The 25,428-nt window shown below is 38.1% G+C and overlaps 1 protein-coding gene and 1 pseudogene across 3 annotated transcripts in view; one reads left to right on the forward strand and one right to left on the reverse strand.

Moving 5' to 3' along the window:
• FBXL2 (F-box and leucine rich repeat protein 2) overlaps positions 1–25,428 on the forward strand; it is a 79,808-nt gene that overhangs the window by 21,960 nt on the left and 32,420 nt on the right. For 2 of the 3 annotated variants that reach the window (XM_029242294.1, XM_029242295.1), the window contains exons 3-5: positions 16,280–16,334; positions 16,583–16,657; positions 22,742–22,836. The exons of the other annotated variant lie outside the window; for it this stretch is intronic. In XM_029242294.1, the coding sequence (XP_029098127.1) occupies positions 16,280–16,334; positions 16,583–16,657; positions 22,742–22,836 (225 nt within the window). The remainder of the gene's footprint in view (positions 1–16,279; positions 16,335–16,582; positions 16,658–22,741; positions 22,837–25,428) is intronic. 3 annotated transcript variants of the gene reach the window in all.
• On the reverse strand, positions 6,573–6,944 carry LOC114907043 (annotated as a pseudogene).

Here is a 25,428-nt window from a genome sequence, read left to right on the forward strand (position 1 = left end):
TTGTTGAACTGTGTGAGAGTGAAGGATAGAGAGGGAGAACTCGAATATCTTTTTTTTTTTTTTTTTTTTTCCGGTGCACGGGCCTCTCACTCTTGTGGCCTCTCCCGTTGCGGAGCACAGGCTCTGGACGCGCAGGTTCAGCAGCCATGGCTCACGGGCCCAGCCACTCTGCGGCATGTGGGATCTTCCCGGACCGGGGCACGAACCCGTGTCCCCTGCATCAGCAGGTGGACTCTTAACCACTGCGCCACCAGGGAAGCCCTTCGAATATCTTTTATAAGTAAAAGCAGGATAGAAAAGGCAAATGTAAAACTTGTTAAGTACAAACTAGAAATGGGTAACAGAAGGGATCTGTGAATTAATAATATTGGGTAGTCTTAAAACTAGCAATAAGATGATCAGATGAAAAAAAAAAACTCATAGATTTTTTCTGAGTGGGTGTTCTTGCCTGCTGGTTGGTTGCAGCACTCCATGGACTTTTTCAAGGACTGGTACCTACACCTCCTGCTGCCTGTGATGCCTTATATATATTCCAAGGCAGCCTAACAGGTAAGATGATCTTTTGGGGGTACATATTACGAATTCATGTTTAAACATCTATGCAGACTTTTCTTTTTTGTTAAAGAGGTATTTTGGTTTGTTCATTTTTATTGTTGTTATTTATTTATTTTTACCGTGCATGAGGACCAAATTAACGTATGTTGAAATCAGATGCAGAAGCTTAAAGGCCCTTCCTCTGTATACTATTATGTACTGTTTTAGGGTTGACATCTAAGTCCAAATCATGGCAGAGGCAAATCTTCCTTAGTCTCGGTTGGGGTTATGCTTATACATTAGAACTCTGATGATGCCTTTGGATTTTTAAATGTACATTGAGGTGGCATGAAACACCAGTAGAGCTCCACAGATAGGAAGGATGGATCTAGTACATTCTACTCCAGAGCTTTATCCCTGGAAAGTTATGTTAGAGACCTGTTAATTTAAAAGCTGTGAATTCAGTAGTTAAAACAGAAAAAATTGGGAAGTTTGATTCTTTGAATAGTAAAATATGGCAAAATATACCATACCAAAGATAAATAGCATAGTAGTAGGTGAAATAATTCGAATACACATTATAAGCAAAGGCTATCTTCTTCAACATACACGCGCGCACACACACACACACACACATCAGTTCTTAAAAATTATTAAGAAAGAGGTGGATTAGCTCTTAGAAAAAGTTTGAAGAGGGTCTGAACAAAGGAAGAAATACAAATGGCCAATAAATGTATGAAATTCTACTCGCTCCGAGTGGAATTGCTGGGGGTCATAGACTGTACAAGTTTTTAACTTCATATAGTAATGTTGTTTTTCCAAAGTGGTCTTATCAATTTGCCTTCATACAGACAATGGCTAAGAGACTCAGTTGAGTTGTTCCTTTTAAAAATTTAGTGTTTTTACATGTCTTAAGTATAGAATAGCATCTCATTGTGCTTTTTTTTTTTTTTTTTTTTTTTTTTTTGCGGTACGCGGGCCTCTCACTGTTGTGGCCTTTCCCGTTGCGGAGCAGAGGCTCCGGACGCGCAGGCTCAGTGGCCATGGCTCACGGGCCCAGCCGCTTCGCGGCATGTAGGATCTTCCCGGGCTGGAGCACGAACCCATGTCCCCTGCATTGGCAGGCAGATTCTCAACCACTGCGCCACCAGGGAAGACCCCCTTTCTTGTTTTTAATACTACTGTATCATCTACATCTTTTCATCCAGTTTTTTCAAATAGTGTCTCCATTTAATAATCTTTTTAAGAGGATAATTTGGTGTTTTAATGATTAAAACAAGTATTTTATTCACTGCGATTATTATTGCAACTTTCTATTAATTTCTTTTTTATCTTACTAATTTTGCTTCTCTACTCCTTAAAACCTTTCCTGTTGCCTTTAGTGTAAATTCCATGTAAATTGTTATGACTTAAATTATTCTCCCAGAACTGTCCACTTATTATCTCTTACTCTATCTCATCTCTCACTCTTTTCCAACTTCCTTGTAAACTCTGGCAACTCTGAGTTATTTCCAGTCCCTGAAAATGTCATTCTCTAATTTGTTCTCTCCCATGTTCATTCTCCTTCTTGAAAGTGCCAATTTTTTTTAAAATTTATTTTTTATTGAAGTGTAGTTGAATTACAATGTGTTAATTACTGCTGTACAGCAAAGTGATTCAGTTATACATATGTGTACATTCTTTTTCATATTCTTTTCCATTATGGTTTATCACAGGGTATTGAATATAGTTCCCAGTGCTATACAGTAGGACCTTGTTGTTTATCTATCCTATATATAATAATTTGCATCTGCTAATCCAAAATTCCCACTCCATCCCTCCCCTCCCCTCCCCTCGGCAACCACAAGTCTGTTCTCTCTGTCCCTGATTCTGTTTCTGTGTCATAGATAGGTTCATTTGTGTCATATTTTAGACTCCACATATGTGACATCATATGGTATTTGTCTTTCTCCTTCTGACTTACTTCCCTTAGTATGATAATCTCTAGTTGCATCCGTGTTGTTGCAAATGGCATTATTTCATTCTTTTTTATGGCTGAGTAATATTCCATTGTATATATGTACCACAACTTCTTTATCCATTCATTTGTTGATGAGCATTTAGGTTGTTTCCATGTCTTGGCAATTGTGAATAGTGCTGCTATGAACATAGGACTGCATGTATCTTTTTGAATTGTAGTTTTGTCTGAATATATGCCCAGGAGTGGGATTGCTGGATCATATGGTAATTCTGCATTTAGTTTTCTGAGGAACCTCCATACTGTTCTCCACAGTAGCTGCACCAACTTGCATTCCCACCAACAGTGTAGGAGGGTTCCCTTTTCTCCACATCCTCTCCAGCATTTGTTATTTATAGAGAAAGTGCTAATCTTTTGCTCACCCCTTCTTTCACCTAGTTCAACCTAAGACTTTCCCTATGTTTAGGGCCATGTTCTCTCCCTCTTGAGTGTGTATATAGGTTCTTTAAACATGTTATAATTTCTTGTGTTTGTCCTGGATTTTATGTTGCATAACACAGTAAATCTAATCTTTTGTTAAAAAAATTGAGATTTTATATATATATATATATATAATTGACGTAGGTGTATGATATAATGATTTGATATTTGTACATACTGCACAGTGATCATCACAATAAGTCTAGTTAACATCTGTCACTGTACATAGTTACAGAGCTTTTTTTCTTGTGAGGAGAACTTTTAAGATTTACTCCCTTAGCTTTGAAATATGCAGTACAGTGTTATTACCTATAATCACCATGCTGTATGTTACATCCCCATGACTTATTCATGTTATAACTGGAGGTTTGTACCTTTTGACCCCCTTCACCCATTTTGCCCACCCTCCCACCACCTCTGGCAACCACAGATCTGTTCTCTGTATCTATTAGCTCAGTTTTGTTTTGTTTTTTATCTAGATTCCACATATAAGTGAGATCATATGGTATGTGTCTCTCTCTGTGTGACTTATTTCACTTAGCATAATACCCTTGAGGTCCATCTGTGTTGTCACAAATGGCAAGATTTCATTCTTTTTTATGGCTGAATAATTTTCATATATGTATCTGTATCTCACATTTTTTAATTCATTCATCCATTGATAGACACTTAGGTTGCTTCCATATCTTGGCTGTTGTAAATAATGCTACAGTGAACATGATAGTGTGTATCTTTTGGGTTATGTTTTCATTTTCTTCAGAAAAATACCCACAAGTGGAATTGCTGGATCATATGGTAGTTCTGTTTTTGAATTTTTGAGGAACCTCCATACTGTTCTCCATAGTGGCTGCACCAATTTATATTCCCACTAATAGTACCCAAGCGTTCCTTTTTCTCCACATCCTCGCCAATACTTATTTCTTGTCTTTTTGATAGTAGCACTTCCAGTAGGTGAGAGGTGATATCTCACCGTGGTTTTGATTTTCATTTCCCTGATGATTAGTGTTGTTGAGCATATTTCATGTACCTCTTGGCCATTTGTGTGCCTTCTTTGGAAAAATGTCTATTTAGATCCTCTGCCCATTTTTTAATTGAATTTTTTTTTGCTATTGGGTGGTATGAGTTCTTTATAGATTTTGGGTATTAACTCATCAGATATATGGTTTGCAAATATTTTCTCCCAGTCAGTAGGTTGCCTTTTCATTTTGTTGATGGTTTCCTTTGCTGTGCAGAAGCTTTTTAGTTTGATGTAGTCCCACTTGTTTATTTTTGCTTTTGTTGCCTTTGCTTTTAGTGTCAAATCCAAAATATCATCTTCAAGACTTAGGTCAAGAAGCTTACCCTCTATGTTTTCTTCTAGGACTTTTATGGTTTCAGGTCTTACATTCAAGTCTTTTCATCCATTTTAAGTTAATTTTTGTGGTTGTAAGACAGGAGTCCAGTTTCATTCTTTCACATATGGCTGTCCAGTTTTCCCAGCACCATTTATTGAAGAGACTGTTCTTTCCCCATTGTATGTCTTGGCTCCTTTGTCATAAATTAATTGACCATATATGTGTGGGTTTGTTCCTGGGCTCTTTATTATGTTTCATGGATCTGTGTATCTGTTTTTATGCCCAGAACATTGTGTACATTAGTATATATTTGTGTATGGCAGTATGTGTATTGGGCATGTTTATTTGTATATGGGAATGTATCTGAATGTATACTTATGTGTGTGTATGCATATGTATGCCTGTGTGTGTGAGAACATTCAAGGCAGAGGAAACAGCTTGCAAAAAATCATGCTGTATTTGGGAAATCTTGCACAGTTTAGTTTCCTTCTACTCTTGGCCCATATATATATTTATTTGTGCTTAGTTGGAAGTGCTTGGAACGTAGCATTTTCCTCTGAGCTTTTTCCTACCTAACATTTAATGATTACTCTTCCCTATTACCACATACTTTTCATAGTTACCACTTCAATGGCTGCTTAATAGTCCATGGAGTTTATGTCATGATTTACTTAACCTTTTTGTTGCTTTTTAAAAATTTTAGATAATGCTGAAATAAAATTTTGGATAATGCTGAAATTAAAATTTTTTGTTTTGTTGAATTATTTCTTTATGATAACTTCCTGAAGAGGAATTACTGGATCAAAGGAGGAGAACATTTTTACAGCTCTTGATAAAGCCAGTGCTTCCAAAGGTGGTAATAGTTTAAAAAAAATATGTATTTGTATTTGACATATAGCATTGTATGAATCTAAGGTGTACAACATGTTGATTTGGTACATTTATATATTGTAATATGATTGCCATTGTAGTGTTAGCTACCTACGAACACCACATAATTATCATTTATTTTTTGTGATGGGAATAATTAAGATCTAGTCTCCTAGCATGTTTGGTCTTAATACTACAGTATTGTTGTCTATAATCACTATACTGTTTATTAGATCTCTAGGACTTATGTATCTAGTAGTTGCAAGTTCGTATCCTTGAACAACATCTGTACTATTCCCCCTCCCCCCAGACCCTGGTAACCACCATTTTACTCTATTTTTATGAGTTTGTCTTTTAGGTCCACATATAAGTGATATCGTACAGTATTTGTCTTTCTCTGACTTATCTTACTTGGCGTAATGTCCTCAGAATCCATCCATGTTGTCACAGAGGGCAGAATTTTCTTCTTTCTCATGGCTGAGTAATATTTCATTGTAAGTATTACTACATCTTTATCTGTTAATCGGTTGACAGGCACTTACATTGTTTCCATATCTTGGCTCTTGTAGATGATGCTGCAGTAAACATGGGAGGCCATATATCTCTTCAATATCCTTTTTTTATTTCATATGCCCAGAAGTGGAATTGCTGAATCATATGGTAATTCTATTTAAAATTTTTTTCAGGAACATTCATATTGTTTTCTGTAGTAGGTGAACTAATTTACATTCCCACCAACAGTGTACAAGCGTTCCCTTTTCTCTGCATCCTCTTGTCTTCTTGATGACATTGGTTTTATTATTTTCTATTATTTTCTTTTTTCTTTTTTAACGATTTCCACTCCTAGCTTTTTAAATCCCATTCTTTGTTTTTCTTTGGGTTAACTGTGTTTTCTTTAGCTTGCCTAAGTTGGACATTTAGCTAGTTATTTTTCAGCTCCCTCATCTAATAATAGATAAGTTCTTTGAGCGATAGTCTCAAAGCTCTACTTCTGTTGAATTTCACAAGTTTTGAAGTTTAGTGTTTCTTTTTACTATTCAGTTTCAAGTATTTATCAATTTCCATTATTGCTTCTTTGAAACATTTTTTTCTTAAAAATGTTTTTATTATGAAGTATAATATATAGTTGGAGAACCACACAAAACACAAATATTAGACAAATACCCTAGCCATCACTTAGGTCAATAAATAAAACTTTGCCAGTCACCAAAGAAGCACCTCCATTTCTCATCCAAATGATAACTGCTTCCCTCTCCAGAAATAACACTTTCTTGACTTTTATAGCTTTCACTGTATTTTCATTTCTTTATAGATCTATCATCCATATGTGCATCCTTAGTCATTACAGTTTAGTCTCGCCCATTTTTTTTTTTTTGGCGGTTCTATAACTTTGACAATCAACAGTTCTCATCCATATCAACTGTCTGTAGATTTTTGAAAATGGTGACAAGTACATAGGTAACCAACATGTAGAGCTTGTTTGGTGAATCTTCATCTTCATTACATTTTTCTGGACAACCGCACACAGATACGGTATGGGACAGTCCTTATTCCTTTGGCCCAGACAGCTTTGTTGAGCCTGGTGTCAGTGTGTACATCTGGAGTTCCCATCTCCTTCATGATGAATTTTTGGATTTCTTTGAGTGCCTGAGGGGCACGCTTCTTGAAACCCACTCCATGGATGTGTTGATAGTGTATTCTGTGGTCACCACCTCGTTGATGGCAGACTGGCCCTCCTTCTTCTTGCCACCCTTCTTTGCGGGAGTCATCCTGCTGGGCTCCAGTTGGAAAAAACAGCTAGTCTTGCTCATTTAATAAATCTTTAAGTCTCTAATAATCAGCAGGTCTCCTGTCCATCTCTTTCTGTTCTACACGTTTTATCTGTTGAAGAACTTGGGTTATTTGATATGTATTGTGGAAGTTCCCACAGTCTGGGTTTTGCTAATTGCAGCCTCGTGGTGCAATTTCAGCATGTTTCCTTTATCTGTATTTCTTGGAAATTGACAGCTGGATCCAGAGGTTTGATCAGACTCAGGTTCTATCCCTTTAGTAAGACTATGTGGTGGTGTGTTCTTTTATTAGGAGTTACACAATGTTTGGTTTCCTTTTTTTGTGCTGGCATCTATGTATGCTTATTGCCTAGATCATTAACTTATTGGGGCTGCAAAATGACGATATTCTGATTCTTTTTCTTCATTTATTAGTTGGACTGCTTAAAAAACTTTTTTTTATTGGAGTATAGTTGATTTACAGTGTTGTTAGTTGCAGGTGTATAGCATAGTGAATCAGTTATATATCCACTCTTTTTTTTTAGATTCTTTCCCATATAGGCCATTACAGAGTATTGAGTTCCCTGTGGTATACAGCAGGTTCTTACTAGTTATCTATTTTATATATAGTAGTGTGTATATGTCAATCCCAATCTCCCAAATTATCCCTATGCCTCTTATCCCCTGGTAACCATGTTTATTTTCTACATCCATGACTGTACTTCTGTTTTGTAAATAAGTTCATTTGTACCCCTTTTCTTTAGATTCCATGTATAAATGATATCATATGATATGGAATGCTTTTATAAAGAATTACTTCACTTCTGTTTGATTACACAGTGATACAGTTTATGTAGAAGAAAGGCAGGATAAATGCTTCACGTTCTTTTCCTTTATTTACCAGTTTCGAAATAATGAGATATGTGAAGGTATGACGTGAGAAACGAAACGTTTTCATAGTTTAAACTAATCTCCCACAAGATATATATTAATTGCAGAGGGAAAAAATGTAATTTTATAATGGGGCACTCCGGCAGAAATCATCTTAACCAAGTGATCAGAGTTGGCATCACCACTAATAAGACAAATGTACACCATATGCCTCCTGATGTAATGCACAAGAAGAGCACAATGTCATTTCTGTGGCATTCCTGACAAAAATTATAACTTGAGTCTAATCGTGAGGAAATATTAGACACGTGGCAGAACATTCTACAGGGTAACTGGCTATATGCTTCAAAAGTAGCAAAGTCATGAAAGATAAAGACTGAAAAAATGTTTTAGATTAGAAGAGACTAAAGAGACGTGGCAAATAAATGCAATATGTGATCCTGGGCCGGAAAAAAAAGTTTTTCTTTTGTTTTAAGGACCATTAATGGGACAATTGACAGATTTTGAATAAGATCTATAGATTATAGTATTGTGTTGGTGTTAGTTTTCCTTGTTTTGTTAATTGTACTGTGTTTCTGAAAAAGAACATCCTTGTTTTTAGGAAGTATGTGAGTATTTTAGGGGTAAATGAACATCGTGTCTACAACATACTCTCCAACACTTCAGACACAATTACATATATGTAATTACTACATCAGACCCAGATGATTTAATTGGTGAATGCTACCAAACATAAGAAAGAAATGATACTAATTCTCTACGTTGTCATCCAAAAATAGAAGCAGAATAATTCCTAACTTATTCTGTGAAGCTAACATTACCCTAATACCAAAACCAGAAAAAGACATTATAGAAAGGAAAAGTACAGAACAATATCTCTCTTGAACACAGAGGCAGAAGTCTTCAAAAAAAAGTTAGCAAATCAGATTGAACAAGGTATAAAAAGAATTATACACTATAACCAAGTGGGATTTATTTCATGCATGCAAGGATGCCTCAACATTCAAAAATCAACATAATCAATCACATCAATGATCTAATAAAGAACAAAATCATATGGTCATATTAGTAGATGCAGAAAAAGTATTTGGCAAATTTTAACACTCATTCATGATTAAAAGTCTCATCAAACCAAAAATAGAGGGGAACTTCCTCAACTTGATCAAGAATATCTACAAAAAAACCCCTAAGGCTAACAGTGTACTTAACGGTGAGAAACTGGTTGCTTTATCCCCAAGATCAGGAACGAGAAAATGATGTCCCCTCTTACTACTCCTGTTCATCACAGTACTGCTGAAGTCCTACCTAATACAATTAGGTAAGAAAAGAAAAGAAAAAGTGTACATTGGGAAGGTATACATTGGTTTTGTTTGTAGATTACATGATTGTGTATGTAGAAAATCCAAAAGAATTGACAAAATATCCCTGTAATTAATAAGCAGTTATATAACGTTGCACGATACAAGGTTAATATGCAGAAGGTAATTGCTTTCCTATTGCCATTTCTGGTATTGTTCACCAGCAGCGAACAACTGGAAGTTAAAATAAAAAACAATACCACTTACATTAGCCTCAAAAAATGAAATACTTAGGTATAAATCTAGCAAAAGATCTATATGATGAAAACTCCAGCTCCAGTGAAAGAAATCAAAGAAGGTCTAAATAAGTAAAGAGATGTTACACATTCATGGATAAGAAGACTCAATATTGTTAAAATGTTAATTCTTCCCAAGTTGATCTATGGAGTCAACACAATGCTGATAAAAAATACCACCGAGTTATTTTGTGGATATTGACAAATCTATTTTAAAGTTTGTATAGAAAGACAAAAGACTTTGAAAGGCCAATGCATTACTGAAGAAGAACAGAGTTGGAGGACTGACACTACTGACCTATGAAGACTTAGTTTAGAGTTTTAGAAATCAAGACAGGGACTTCCCTGGTGGCAGTGGTTAAGAATCCGCCTGCCACTGCAGGGTATATGGGTTCGATCCCTGGTCTGGGAAGATCCCACATGCCGTGGAGCAACTAAGCCCTTGCACCGCAACTACTGAGCCTGTGTTCTGGAGCCCACAAGCCACAACTGTTGAGCCTACGTGTCACAACTACTGAAGCCCGCGTGCCTAGAGCCTGTGCTCCGCAATAAGAGAAACCACCGCAATGAGCCCCTGCTCGCTGCAACTAGAGAAAGCCTGCGTGCAGCAATGAATACCCAGTGCAGCCAAATAAATAAATCTTAAAAAAAAAGAAATCAAGACAGTGTGGTGTTGGCAAAAGAATAGACAACTCAATGGAACAGAATAGAGAGCTCAGAAATAGAGCCACACAAAGTCAACTGATCTTTGACAAAGGAGAAAAAGCAATTTAATGGAGAAAATATATATTTTTTCAACACATGGCATTGGAACAATTGGACATTTATATGCAAAAACAGAATGTAAACATAGACGTTACACCTTTCGCAAAAATTGACTCAAAATGGATCATAGGCTTAAATGTAAAACCCCAAACTATCAAACTTTCATAAGAAAGCATAGGAGAAGATGTAGGTGACCTTCGGTTTAACAGTGAGTTTTTAGATACAACCTCAAAAGCATGATCCACGAAAGACAAAATTGATAAGTTGGACTTTATTAAAATTAAAAACTTCTTCTCTGAGAAGAGAATGAAAAGCCAAGCCACAGATTGGGAGAAAATATTTGCAAAGACATGTATGATAAAGGACGGATGTCCACAATATACAAAGAACACTTAAAATCCAACAAGAAAACAGACCAATTTAAAAAAATGGGCAAAAGGTCTGAATAGACACCTCACCAAAGAACATATACAGATGGCAATGAGCATATTGAAAAGATGCTTGCTATCATGTCATTAGGGAATTGAAAACTAAAATAACAATGAGATATCACTCTACGTGTATTAGAATGGCTAAAATTTAAAAATTGAACAATATCAAATGTTGGCAAGATTCAGAGCACAGGAACTCTCATTGCTGGTGATTCAAAACGGTATAGACAGTTTGGAAGACAATTTTGCAGCTTCTAAACTTACATGATCTGGCACTCAGCACTCCTAGGTATTTATCCAACTGAGTAGAAAACATATTCACCTGCATACAAATGTTTATAGCAAGATTATTCATAATCACTCAAAACTGGAAGCAACCAAGGTGTCCTTATATAAATGAATGGATAAACAGTGATACATCCATATAGTGGAATATCATTCAGCAATAGAAAGTAATGAGCTATCATGCCACTAAAAGACATGGAGGAACCTTAAAGGCATGTGCATAGTGAAGGAAGCTAATATGAACAGCTACATACTTAGGATTCCAATTATATGACATTTTGGAAAAGGAAAAACTATGGAGACATTAAAAAGATCAGTCGGGACTTCCGTGGTTGGCGCAGTGGTTAAGAATCGCCTGCCAATGCAGGGGACACGGGTTTGATCCCTGGTTCAGGAGGATCCCACATGCCGCAGAGCAACTAAGCCCATGTGCTGCGACTACTGAGCCTGTGCTCTAGAGCCCACAAGCCACAACTACTGAAGCCCGCGTGCCTAGAGCCCGTGCTCTGCAACAAGAGAAGCCACCGCAGTGAGAAGCCTGCACACTGCAACAGAGTAGCCCCTGCTCAGCGCAACTAGAGAAAGCCCGTGTGCAGCAACAAAGACCCAACACAGCCAAAAATAAATAAATTTATTTAAAAAAACAAACAAAAAAAATAAACAGTCGTTGCCAGAGGTTCATGAGGAGGATAGAAGGGATTAACAGGTGAAGCACAGGTGATTTTTAGGGTGGTAAACTATTCTATATGATACTATAATGGTGGATATATTGTCAAATCCATAGAATAGTACAATACAAAGAGTGAACCTTATCATAAACTGTGGATTTTAGTTAATAACTGTGTCAGTCTTAATTTATTAATTGTAACAAATGTGCCACACTAATGCAGGATGTTAATAATAGGGGAAACTGTGTGTGTGTGTGTTATGTGTTTCTCAAAATGGCGTAATATATGGGAACTCTGTACCATCTGCTCTTATATTTAATATGTTTTTAAAAGGGGAAATAAGCAAATGTTAAAGAGATGTTGTTAAAACCATGAGTGTGCAAAGCTGAGGTATTTTATAGCGTGTAACAAAGTAACTTTAGAAAATTTAAAAGGCAGGAGGAAAGCCCTATAGTAAACATTGTAATCAGTGATAGAGTGACAGCTTTTTCTGAGATGGGAAAGAGAAAAAGATGTCTTTCATTACAATTATTGGTACTAGAGAAGATCACAGCCACTTCAGTAAGGCAAGAAAAAGAATGAAAAGTATAATTATTGGAAAGGAAGGAAGAAAATTGTCATTATTCTCAAATGTATTGATTTTGTTTGTAGAAAATCACTAGAATATATAAATGAATTTGGAAATGTTGCTGTATGCAAGACGTAGTATATGAAAGTTAAGTATATATACTAGGAACAATTAGTAAATGCCATTTTAATAGTAACATCATCAAATAACCAGGGGGGGGGAAATCTAAAAATGAACAAAGCATCTATGTGGAAAACTACAAAAATTACTGTGAGAAATTAAAGAAGTCCTAAATAAATAATGGAGTATATCATGTTTCTGGGTTGGAAGACTTAATATTGTCAAGATCTCAATTCTCCCCAAAGTTTCTATAAATTCAACATAATTCCAATAAAATTTTATAAAGTTTTCTTGTGTAAATTGATATACTGATACTAAAACATAAGTGGAAATTAAAAAAAAGAAAAAAAGAGTAGCCGAGAATAACCAAGGTAATTTTGATGAATAAAAACAAAGTTGGGGACTTCCCTGGTGGTCCAACGCAGGAGGCCCAGGTTTGATCCCTGGCCAGGGAACTAGATCCCATACGCATGCTGCAACTAAGAAGTCCACATGCCACAACTAAGAAGTATGCGTGCCGCAACTTAACATGCTGCAGTGAAGATCCCACGAGCTGCAACTAAGACCCAGGGCAGCCTAAATAAATAAGTAAGTAAATAAATAAATATTTTTAACAAAAGAAAAACAAAGTTGGGCTTAACGTTACCAGACATCAAGAGCTTAAAGCTTCATGATAAAAACCGGGTCTTATTGGCACAGAGGCAGACAGACCAGTGAAGCAGAATGCAAAGTCCAGAAGTACGGGCTTCCCTGGTGGCGGAGTGGTTGAGAGTCCTCCTGCCGATGCAGGGGACACGGGTTCGTGCCCCGGTCTGGGAAGATCCCACATGCCGCGGAGCGGCTGGGCCCGTGAGCCATGGCCCTGAGCCTGCGCGTCCGGAGCCTGTGCTCCGCAATGGGAGAGGCCAAAACAGTGAGAGGCCCGCGTAACGCAAAAAAAAAAAAAAAAAATCGATTCCTATATACTCCTGTGTGTATTTATTTATAACCAAGTTGCAATTTTAGTGCTTTTCTAATGAAGGGTGAAGTTAACGCATTTGAGGTAGGAAGCAATTTCCAGGAAAAAAAAAGTTTTGGAAGGGCCAGAACCTGATTTCTGACTACTCTTATTCCTTTAGCTATCTCTGTTTCTATTACCAATGTTCCAGGCTCTGTCATTCAGGGTGTTTATTTTATTCATTGGAACATGATTTGGGAATTTGGCTTAATTTGGCAGTTTGGAGTCTTATCACGCCTATTTAAAAAAATATATATTTATTTATTTATTTGGTTGTGCTGTGTCTTAGTTGTGGCAGGTGGGCTCCTTAGTTGTGGTATGTGAGCTCTTAGTTGCGGCATGCATGTGGGATCTAGTTCCCTGACCAGGGATCAGACCTGGGCCCCCTGCATTGGGAGCACAGAGTCTTAACCACTGGACCACCAGGGAAGTCCCTTATCATGCCTGTTTAACTTGTGCACATTCAAGTATCTGTGTATGTGTGTTGGGGGGATAATGTAAATAATGAAGGCAATCTACTTTTTCATTCAGTAATCATAATGTTGGGTAGTAAGCATGAGATGAGAAATGCAAACTTGTGTTCCAGCTATTGATTCTCACTTGTGTCCGAATGTGTGAGCATCTTGTTTGAGTTAGTGTGATTCTAGTGTTTAAAGAGACATGTTTTGGGAATTCCCTGGAGGTCCAGTGGTTAAGACTCCATGCTTTCATTGCTGAGGGCTTGGGTTCGATCCCTGATCAGGGAACTAAGATCCCACAAGCCACACAGCTTGGCGAGAAAGGGAGGAAGGGAGGAAGGAAGAAAGAGAGGAAGAAAGAAAGAAAGAAAGGAAGAGAGGAAGGGAGGAAGGAAGAAAGAGAGGAAGAAAGAAAGAAAGAAAGAGAGGAAGAAGGAAAGAAACATATTTTCCATACAGCATGCTCACTCAACACAGACTGCTTCATCTGCTGTGCAATTGAAGAAATAGATTCTAGTCTAATCCTGAGGGAACAACAGCTGTGTTAAACTTTCTAGGGCACTTTATGTAGGGTCATGGGCTTGGGCTCTCAAGCCAGACTACCTGGGTTCAAATTCTGGCTCCGCTCTTCCTATCTGTGTGGCCTTGGCAGGTGCCCAGTGTTCCTATCTGTAAAATGGAGATCGTAATAGCACCTCATGGCATTGTTGTGACAATTAAAGAGTGACAGCTAGCACATGTAAGTGCATAATCAGTGTTAACTATGATTATCAGTATTATTATTACTGAGAGGTGATAGAGTATGTTGGTCTCCAAGATGGTACATTCTTGAGGGATTTTCAAGGGAAACTTAGTTAACTCCTTTCTACCTTCAGCTTGTACTTTAGAACCCAATGCCAGTGTGTGATATGATTCTGCTGTACCATGCTCATTTCTCTATCTGGTCCTTGGTCTTTTCGTGAGCTGACGATCAGTTGTGGCTCATTGCGGGATGGTTGTATGGCACAGAACACAGACATTTGTGGTGGTGGGGCAAGATGTATTACCACAGAAGCAATGTAGATGTGCAGACACCCTGAAATATGTTTAATATATATAAGTACACATTTCCAGCCATCGGCATTTTCCTATGTACAAAGTTCCATTGAGTCTTTTAAGATCAGTGCAGCCCTTATGCTTCTGTCCTTTGCTTTTCTCTAGAAAATGATTGGAGCCTATATTGTAGAACAGTATCTACGCTGTCACTGGCCCCATGGTGCTGCCTGTGGGTGCTTTATTGTAGGGTGCAGTGCTCTGGTGTTTTATGGATCTACTATCTTCTCCAAGCCCATGGATTTTCCATGCACTGCTGATTGTTACCTTTGGAGAATTTTGGAGAACTTTTTAGGTGGCTGTTTGCCGTTTCACCTTCCACACACACAGGCACAGACTCTCATATTTACCTTCCGGTACTATGGGGATTGAGACCCTATTGTTGTCCCTGACCTCGTCCCCATCCACTCTTTGTCTCTCAGGAAAGCTGCTCTTTGTTTTCAGCTGTGACTGCGGAGCGCTGAGGCACACACAGCTATTTGCCACTGTGCTACATCAGCAGCTCATCTCCACTGCCAGAATGTCAGAACCTCCCTCTGACCCTGCCATGCTGACAGCTACTGCTTCCACTGGGGGACTGCTGGTGTCAACTAAGCTTTTGTTTGCTTCTCTCTGCTTTTCTTTTTCCCCATCTTCTGTAACTTCTTGGCTTTTGCTCAGGAAATGAGCTCCATCTTTCTGCCCTGTGAGCAGATAGATAAACGGTGAATGGGTTTTATTGTTGAGCTTTTCTTGGCCATGTTATTTGAGGCTCAGGCACCTGAGCCTGTTTCACGCATCTACCACCAAAAGTGGGGTTTGCATAGGAATTAGAATGATTTAGCCCTCACTAGGCTCAATGCCTGGGAGGTGAGAGATTGGTCTTTTTTTTCTTTTTTTTAAAGTTGTCTCCTACAGCTCACTGATTGATGTTGTGTTCATCTATTTATTTATTTATTTGGTTGCACGGGGTCTTAGTTGCGGCCAGCGGGCTCCTTAGTTGTGGCAGTTGGGCTCCTTAGTTGCGGCTCACCAGCTCCTTAGTTGTAGCATGTGAACTTTTAGTTGCGGCATGCATGTAGGATCTAGTTCCCTGACCAGGGATTGAACCCAGGCCCTCTGCATTGGGAGCTCAGAGTCTTAAGCACTGCGCCAGCAGGGAAGTCCCGAGAGATTGGTCTTTGAATAGAACAGGTTATGATCTACTGTTCCATGTCCATGACTTAGAACAAGGGAAATAAAAGTTTAATGAATTCTGGGTTAAGGGGATTTGTGTATTGTGTCTAAAACAGCTTTGGAATGTGCAAACATTTAATATGTCATAGTAGTGATGAACAATTATAGTGCACTTGTGTATTACGAATTGAGGAATCTTGAAAAAGTTATGAATATCCAAATGGCTCATTAGATTTTATCTTTCAAGTTATAAATATTCTAAAATGTTAACACCATCTCATTTTTGTGCTTTTTTCCCCCTTTCTTCCTAGAATATTTTCCTTCTTGGATATAGTAACTTTGTGCCGATGTGCACAGATTTCCAAGGTAGAGTATTAACCAAATTTGTAATGAAGAAATATAAGTTTTATTAGAATGAGGATGAGTTCAAGTTAAAAATTAAAATGTCATCTTTTATATGTAACATAACACAATGTTATCATAATTCCACATTTGATTATCAGCTTAATGTCTATCATGAATAAACATTTGGAAATATAAAGGTTGAATCAAGACTTTCTTTAACAGTCGCAATAAATATATCTTTTTCACCCTAATCTCTCCCAACCTCCCAGGCTTGGAATATCTTAGCCCTGGATGGAAGCAACTGGCAAAGAATAGACCTTTTTAACTTTCAAACAGATGTAGAGGTAAGTTAACCTTGTTTTAGACAAAAGACTTTTTAAGTAAACTGCTCACTCTTTCCTGCCTTTTTATTTTGCTGCATTTAGATTTAATATGAAGGTGCCAAGGTGGAATAGAGAGGAAAAAAACCTGGAAGATATTTGCATACTTCAAGACCAAAATTCTGTTTGCATTTTACTTTTTAACTTTTATCAGTAACAGACTTCTACTTTTCCCCCTTGATCATGTTTATAATCTAAGTTTTACCACTCAGCTTTTCAAAGCCTCACACCTGTATCATTAACACCTGGTTCAATGCTTATCTTAGGAGACTCTTGACAAATATTTATTGATCTGAAAACTCCATTGAGAATTCTAATTCAGCATCAGGAATGGAGAAATGGCAGAAGCAGGGACTCGGGAATGAGGCTGGAATTATGAGATATAACTCCAGCTCAGCCACTTAAGACATTTACTCTCTTAGTGCCTCAGTTTTATTATTTATAAAATGAAAGTGAAATAATCCTTAGAGCCTTTATAATTCCAGGATTCTGGTGTATTTATCTGGAAATATGTAAATATCCTCATTTAAGAGTGGTAAACCAGGTCAAATGAGAAAAGTTTATTTTAAAACAACTTTAATATTAAATACCAATTTATAACCAAAAAGAAACAGGGAAGTAATAAAGAGCATTGTACATAGTAATTGTTGGGAGTGCTGTTTTAAGGGTCTGGGGATGTTGAAGTTCATTATCTACCCAATGTTAGTAAAACCTTATTGATTTCTAGTTTAGCCAACTCAGTTACAATTGTATTTTTTTTTTTTTTTGCGGTACGCGGGTCTCTCACTGTTGTGGCCTCTCCCATTGCGGAGCACAGGCTCCGGACACGCAGGCTCAGCCGCCATGGCTCACAGGCCCAGCTGCTCCGCGGCATGGGGGATCTTCCCGGACCGGGGCACGAACCCGCGTCCCCTGCATCGGCAGGCGGACTCTCAACCACTGCGCCACCAGGGAAGCCCTGGAATTGTATTTTAATTCAGTTACTCACATAGCATGTTTATCACTTGTTTTTATTGAAGTAAATTCTTTGTATCTTTTTTAATGGATAAGGAAATGAATGTGTTTAACAGTGAGATGGGCCCAAACAATTTCCTGTGACTCACTTAAGCTGGTGTTACCTACAAGAACTGATGGCCAGTGGTGGAGGCCCTTCACCTCCTTCTCTAGGTTACTTGCTGCTTGCCAGGCTCTGGTCCCATCTCAAACCAGTGGAGCAGAATCCCCTACAGGAGGTGGGGCTGAGCACAGCATTTCCCACTGCTCAGGTTGCTGTGCTCTGAGCTTGGAAGCTGGCAGGGGCCTCAGGGCTTCTCACTCCCTGGAAAGATAAGCTGTAGCTCCTGGCTTGGACTCTGGTCCATAAATCAGGAATTCTTTAATGCTCTTTCCAGACTACACGATTAACAGTGCCCTTCCCAAACATGCTGACGTGTAATTCCCCTTCAAACTGATAATCTGTAGTTCATGGTTCATTGTGTTACTTAGTGATGTTGAGGAGAACATTAAATTCCAAAAATTGTGGTCATTTCTTCTGGCCAAAGAGTCATTGTTTTAAAAAAATTTTGTAAAAAATTTTTTTTCTGTGGTTTTTTAATTGTCTCCTCAGTTTTCTTTGATGATTTTTCCAAACTACAACTTTTTGGAATGCACATAAAAAACTTTTAAATTCAAGATATTAAAAAATACTATTTCAGGACTTCCCTGGTGGTCCAGTGGTTAAGACTCCATGCTGGTTTGATCCCTGGTCGGGGAGCTAAGATCCTGCAAGCCGTGCAGTGCAGTGCGGTCAAAAAAAAAAAAAAAATACTATTTTAAGTAAATGTCATTACCTTGTGCATTATTTGATTTCACAATTTTAGCTGACTGCTGACTACAGCTATATAAACACATTGCAGAAGTACTTGAGTACTTCTACCAACGACAGACCAGTTTATGGTTTACCAGTTACGTAGAGAACTACATGTGAAAAATATAGTCTAATACTATTTAGTTCCCCCTTTGGGCTACCACTTTGAATCCAGGTTGATTCTGAACCAAGTGTGGGGCCTCCCATAGACACTAACAGGACCCTCTGGATGCTTATACTGGGAAGCATCCCATGGATAAACTCATGGTCTCAAATTCATTTCTTTGGGATGAAAGTGGTGATTTATGGATCTGTTGAGAGAAGAGAAAAGGTGCCAAGGATCAGGACTAAGAGTATTTACTGTGTGCCGGGCACTCTTCTGAGCACTTTTTGTATATTAATTAATTTAATCCTCTCAAAAACACCATGTTGAAGAAACTGAGGCACAAAAAGTTTGAGTAACTTACCTGAGGTCCCTCACCTAGTAAGAAGAGAGAGTAGGTACCTTGAACAGTGGGTTTCATGACTTGAATTTCAAAGAAAAGGCAGACTAGCACATGCAGGTGACTAATGTGCATTGGGCCTCTCCTTGAGCATCACTCTCTCCTAAGTAAACATCAGGTTTCCCTGATGTTTAGGCATTTTCCATGCCTTTAAAAGTTGAACATTTTGTTGTTAGTCCTCATGGTCATTAAAGATTCTGTGAGGCCAAAAATGAGAAATAACCAAGTAGTATGTTATCTAAAACTCATAAGTCCAAGGGTCTCTCCATTAGGCCTTATTTTTCTGTAAAGCCCTTCTTTCTAAAATGCATACCTACAACATACTATCTAATAGATGTTACACAGTGTCATTTGCATTTGAAAAGGATTTACTCATTTTTTTCTCTTAGTTGGAAACAGTGGAACAGAAAATTCTGAATGTAATTTTTTTATTCCAGTACAGTACAAAAACTTTTACTCCAAAAAAGGAAGAATAGGAAGTTTGTATAAACGTGACTAACTTGAAATGGAGAATATAGATGGTGTGCTCTATTTGTAGACATTGGTGTGGAATTGTTTTTGCTGTTTTATTTAGTACTTAAATATTTATCTTGGATTTCCAAGTCATAATGTTTTTCCTCCCACTGACAGATATTTATTTTACAGGTGTCTGGAGTGTTGGTTCAAAAACTAATATTTATTTTTTATTTATTTATTTTTTTTGGTATGCGGGCCTCTCACTGTTGTGGCCTCTCCCGTTGTGGAGCACAGGCTCCGGACGCGCAGGCTCAGCGGCCATGGCTCATGGGCCCAGCCGCTCCGCAGCATGTGGGATCTTCCCGGACCGGGGCACGAACCCATGTCCCCTGCATCGGCAGGCGGACTCTCAACCACTGCGCCACCAGGGAAGCCCCAAAAACTAATTATTAACTTAGATAAGACTCAAGAAAGCATAGATAAAGTTGCCAGCAATATCAGAGTTTGGATTTTCAACTTAATTATTAGCCAGATATAATATGTGTGAGCCCTGCTTCTGTGATACTGTAGTTTGATGTGTCCTAGTGAATTCTTAGTGCTTAGAGTTCAGTGTCAAGATTGCTCTTTTATAAAGTGAGGATAATAAGTATTAAAAATGAAACAAAATGGCCTTTTCAATGTTTTCTCCCTTGTGGAGGTGGTAATTGTGCAGAACATACAGCTTTTAGAGTCAGTTAAACCTGTTATAAACCCCAATTCTACTACTCACTAAAGTGTAACCTTGGCAATTTAACCATTTAATTTCTTTATGTGAAAAATGAAGATAATGGATCCAATCTGTATTAGTCAGGATTCTCCAGAAAAACAGAACCAGTAAGATACGTGTGTACTATTTACAGTAGCCAGGACATGGAAGCAACCTAAGTGTCCATTGACAGATGAATGAATGAAGAAGATGTGGCACATACATACAATGGAATATTACTCAGCCATAAAAAGAAATGAAACTGAGTTATTTGTAGTGAGGTGGATGGACCTAAAGACTGTCGTACAAAGTGAAGTATGTCAGAAAGAGAAAAACAAATGCTAACACGTATATATGGAATCTAAAAAAAAAAAAAAAAGATTCTGAAGAACCTAAGGGCAGGACAAGAATAAAGACACAGATGTAGAGAATGGACTTGAGGACACAGGGAGGGGGAAGGGTAACCTGGAACAAAGTGAGAGAGTGACATTGACATATATACACTACCAAATGTAAAATAGATAGCTAGTGGGAAGCAGCCGCACAGCACAGGGAAATCAGCTCGGTGCTTTGTGTCCACCTAGAGGGGTGGGATAGGGAGGGTAGGAGGGAGACGCAAGGGGGAGGGGATATGGGGATATATATATGTATGTATAGCTGATTCACTTTGTTATGCAGCAGAAACTAATACAACATTGTAAAGCAATTATACTCCAGTAAAGATGTTTAAAAAAGTGTATATTAATATAGACATAGAGATTTATTATAAGGAATTGGGTCATGTGATTATGGAGGCTGAGAGGTCCCAAGATCTGCAGTCAGCAAGCTGGAGGCCTGGGAGAGCTGATATGTAGCTCCAGTCTGAGTCAGAAGGCCTGTGAACCAGCAGAGCCAGTGGTGTAAATTTCAGTCTGAAAGCTGGCAGATTCAAGATCCAAGAGGAGTTGATGTTTCAGTCCAAGTCCATGGGCCAGAAAAGATCAATGTCAGCAGTCAGGCAGGAGTTCTCTCTTAATCAGCCTTTTTTGTTCTATTCATGTCTTCAGTTGATTGGATGAGGCCCACCCACACTAGGGAGGGCAGTCTGCTTTACTCAGTTTACTGATTCAAGTGCTGATCTCATCCAGAAACCCTTACAGACACAGCCAGAATAATGTTTGGCCAAATGTCTGGGCACCCTGTGTCGCAGTCAAGTTGACACATAAAATAAATCATAAGTTCACCCTTTGTCAACTTGGCACCCATAGGCATGTCCTTTAACCATACTTAATTTCCAAATAAAGACGATAACAAAGGTCATAATGCCACCTAATATGATACAGCTATCCAGCGTACAACCCGAAAGACACTCAGCCCTTCCTCAGAAGAGGAGGTAAAGTCCTAGAGTCAATTTCACTCTTCTTGATATTCTGTGCCTTAAATACTTTGATGTAGAATTGACAGTACTTAAACACTTATGATATAAAGTCAGTACACGTTGTGTCACATGATACGGGGATAAGAGAGGGAAAAAATACATATTTGTACCACACACACATGCATTCATAATAAAATAGGGAGAAAATACTTACGACAATTATAGTCCTAATTTCTGTAACTGGTCATGTGGTCAGAGTTGGTATTTATAACTACCTTCTGCTTCCCATTCTGTATTCTCTTTGTCTTCAGCAAGCACCTCAGCTGGTCGTGGTTCCTTACCTGGTAGAGTGACCCAAACCATCATTCCTGAAGCCATGAGTAGTCTCCTTGGATTGGCTTTTAGTTTTCCATTGACTTTAATCAGAGGGCATATTAATACTAAGAGATATCCTAAGGGATTTCCTGTATTCCACACATAGACTCTTCCTTATTTCAGTGTGGAGCAGTAGTCCATGTGGTTGTTGTGAATATTAAATGAGCCATAGCAGGTACAAGAAAGTGTTAAAATCATGCCTGAAAAAGTAGAAGTGCTTAATCAATGTTCATTTTCTTTTTTTCCTCCCCTAATGTATCTGCCAGTACCAGCCAAAGTTCCCATTTTTAAAGCAAATGTGTTTAAATAGGGGATTGCTAAGAAGAATGAGGAGTAGATTTTATGATACATCTTCAAATTTTTAGAGTGGTAATGTTTAGCTAAAATAGAATTTCTTTTTTTGAGCAACATTGTTTTAGATCTCTGTGTTCCCAGCACAGCAGTGTTCCCCAAAAGCTTGACCTCAGAAAGCCTTGTAATTGATGGAGTAGCCATGAGCCCTGGCTAGGGAAGGCCTAACTCCAGAGTCAAGGCTTTCAAAAAATAGCGTGTGATTTAAAAAAAATACTTAATGTTTTCATTGAAAACATTTTTTCAGTGTTTGCAGCCCCTTTATACACTAGGAGCAGAAGTGGGATGTTGGAGGAATGTTCCAAAATACCTTCTATTACACCTGGAAATACATATTCAGTTCCTAAATTTCAGGTTATTTTGCTGTTAGATAAGCAGCATGAAACAAGATTTTTTCCAACTTTCTCCACTGAAGGGTCGAGTGGTGGAAAACATCTCAAAGCGATGCGGTGGATTCCTGAGGAAGCTCAGCTTGCGAGGTTGCATTGGCGTTGGAGATTCCTCCTTGAAGTAAGTCAGTCCACCGTGACTCACTCTATTGTGGCAGCTTGTAGCTGACATTTTCATCAGCAAAAATAAACCAAGCATATTATTTGCTTTTCTTCTGTTAAAATCTTTCTATGGTAATTTGCATAGAGTAGTGAGAATATCATGATTTTGGAGCCAACAGGCCTGACCTAGAAACCGAGCTCCAGTGTTGTCAGGGATGTGACCTTGGGACAAACACTTTGTTGTCAGTTCTGTCTTCTGCAAAGAGAAGACAGTTATAGCTCTTTCATGAGAATGTCCTGGGTATCACATGAAATAACACATATGTAGTACCTGGCACATAATCATATGATATTAGTTCACCTCTCTTCCTTTCTTCACTTTCCCATCTTCCTAGGTTCCTTCTCATAATCGTGGCTACCTTCTTGTATAAATTATACTAATTAACAAAATAATTCTTTCAAAAAATTCCTTAGCATAACCTGGGATTTGGCTTAACCATCATGGGTTGTGATTATCACATTCATTTTATAATAGTTTATAATAGTTGGATATACCCTATGCAACCAAATGCTTGCCCACCTCTTACTGGATAGCCATTATTTATTGGAAATGTTATCACTCCACTGTTAAGGACATGTGCTTTGAGCTTTTCTGGAGACAGGACATAATTAATACCTTTATGTCTTTATCCTTGTGGCCTCTTGTATTGCTTGAGGTTGGCTAAATTAGGACACGCACTGCCCCTAGAATCTTGGAGCGGACTGCCTCTTGGAGACTTAAGCATACCACAGTATAATCAGTCACAGACCTCCAGTAAGAATGTGCAGTGTACAGTGATTTCAGACAGTAGAATTTGTAATTGAAACATCTGCACCATTGCTAAGAAAATCAATTCATAATATCAATATCTTTTAAGGATCAAAACATTCCCTCTGTGTTATGCAACACAGGTTTTTTTTTTAAAAATCAATTCAGGTCATCAGAATTTTCTGATACTTCAAAAGCTTTGTAAACCAGTGGAACAGATTGATTCTGCATTAACAGGAAGCTTAAATATACCGAATAGGTCCTAAGACGACTTGTAATAGAGAACATAAATCTAATAGTGGTTCCATTAAAGAAACTAAAACAAATGTGAAGATATGGATTGTCAGTGAGGAATATCAAAGAAACACATTCTCATCTTGGCACTTGGAATAGAGCCAAGATGAGGAAAAAACTATCCTATAAAGTGAAACTATAACAAAACTATCCTGTAAAGCTAAGAATGTTATTGGTTTACCATAAATTTTAGAGCCGAAATCTATGTTAATATCTATATAAATTTTTAATATGTGAGGCCAGATTACTGTGAGAAATAATGATAAGCATAATCACAGAATCATGATTCAGAGAGCCCCGGCAAGCGGGGGCTACTCTTCGTTGCGGTGCACGGGCTTCTCATTGTAGTGGCTTCTCTTGTTGTGGAGCACGGGCTCTAGGAGCACATGCTTCAGTAGTTGTGGCTCGCAGGCTCAGTAGTTGTGGTGCACAGGCTTAGTTGCTCTGCGGCATGTGGGATCCGTGTCCCCTGCATTGGCAAGCAGATTCTTAACCACTGTGCCACCAGGGAAGCCCTCAATGCCTTTTAAAAAAAATTTTTATTGGCGTATATTTGGTTTAAATATAGTGTTAGTTTCAGGTGTACAGCAAAGTGATTGAGTTATACATATATTCATTCTTTTTCAGATTCTTTACCCATATAGGTTATTACAGAATAATGAGTAGAGTTCCCTGTGCTATATAGTAGGTCCTTGTTGGTTATCTATTTTATATATAGTAGTGTGTGTACGTTAATCCCAAGCTTCTAATTTATCCCTCCTCTCCACATTTCCCCTTTGGTAACCATAACTTTGTTTTTGAAATCTGTGAGTCTGTTTCTGTTTTGTAAATAAGTTCATGTATCATTTTTTTGTTAGATTCCACATATGAGTGATACCATGTGATACTTGTCTTTGTCTGTCTTACTTCACTTAGTATGATAATCTCTAGCTCCATTCATGTTGCTGCAAATGGCTTATTTCATTCATTTTTATGGCTGAGTAATATGTCATTGTATATATGTACTACATCTTCTTTATCCATTCCTCTGTTGATGGACATTTACGTTGCTTCCGTTTCTTGGCTATTGTAAATAGTGCTGCCATGAACATTGGGGTCCATGTATCTTTTCTAATTATGGTTTTCTCTGGATATATGCCCAGGAGTGGGATTACTGGGCCATATGGTAGCTCAATTTTTAGTTTTTTAAGGAACCTCTATACTGTTCTTCATAGTGGTTGTACCAATTTACATTCCCACCAACAGTGTAGGAGGGTTCCCTTTTCTCCATACCCTCTCCAGCATTCCTTGTTCGTAGACTTTTTTATTATGGCCATTCTGACCACTGTGAGGTGATACCTCGTTGAGGTTTTGATTTGCATTTCTTTGATAATTAGTGATGTGAGCATCTTTCCATGTGGTTTTTGGCCATGTATATGTCTTCTTTGGAGAAATGCCTATTTAAGTCTTTTGCGAATTTTTTGATTGCAATGTTTGTTTGTTTTGTTTTTTTTTTGTGTGGTACATGGG

Source organism: Monodon monoceros, unplaced genomic scaffold (genome assembly GCF_005190385.1).
Source record: "Monodon monoceros isolate NGI ecotype Baffin Bay Population unplaced genomic scaffold, NGI_Narwhal_1 Super_Scaffold_3, whole genome shotgun sequence".
Lineage (NCBI taxonomy): Eukaryota > Metazoa > Chordata > Mammalia > Artiodactyla > Monodontidae > Monodon > Monodon monoceros.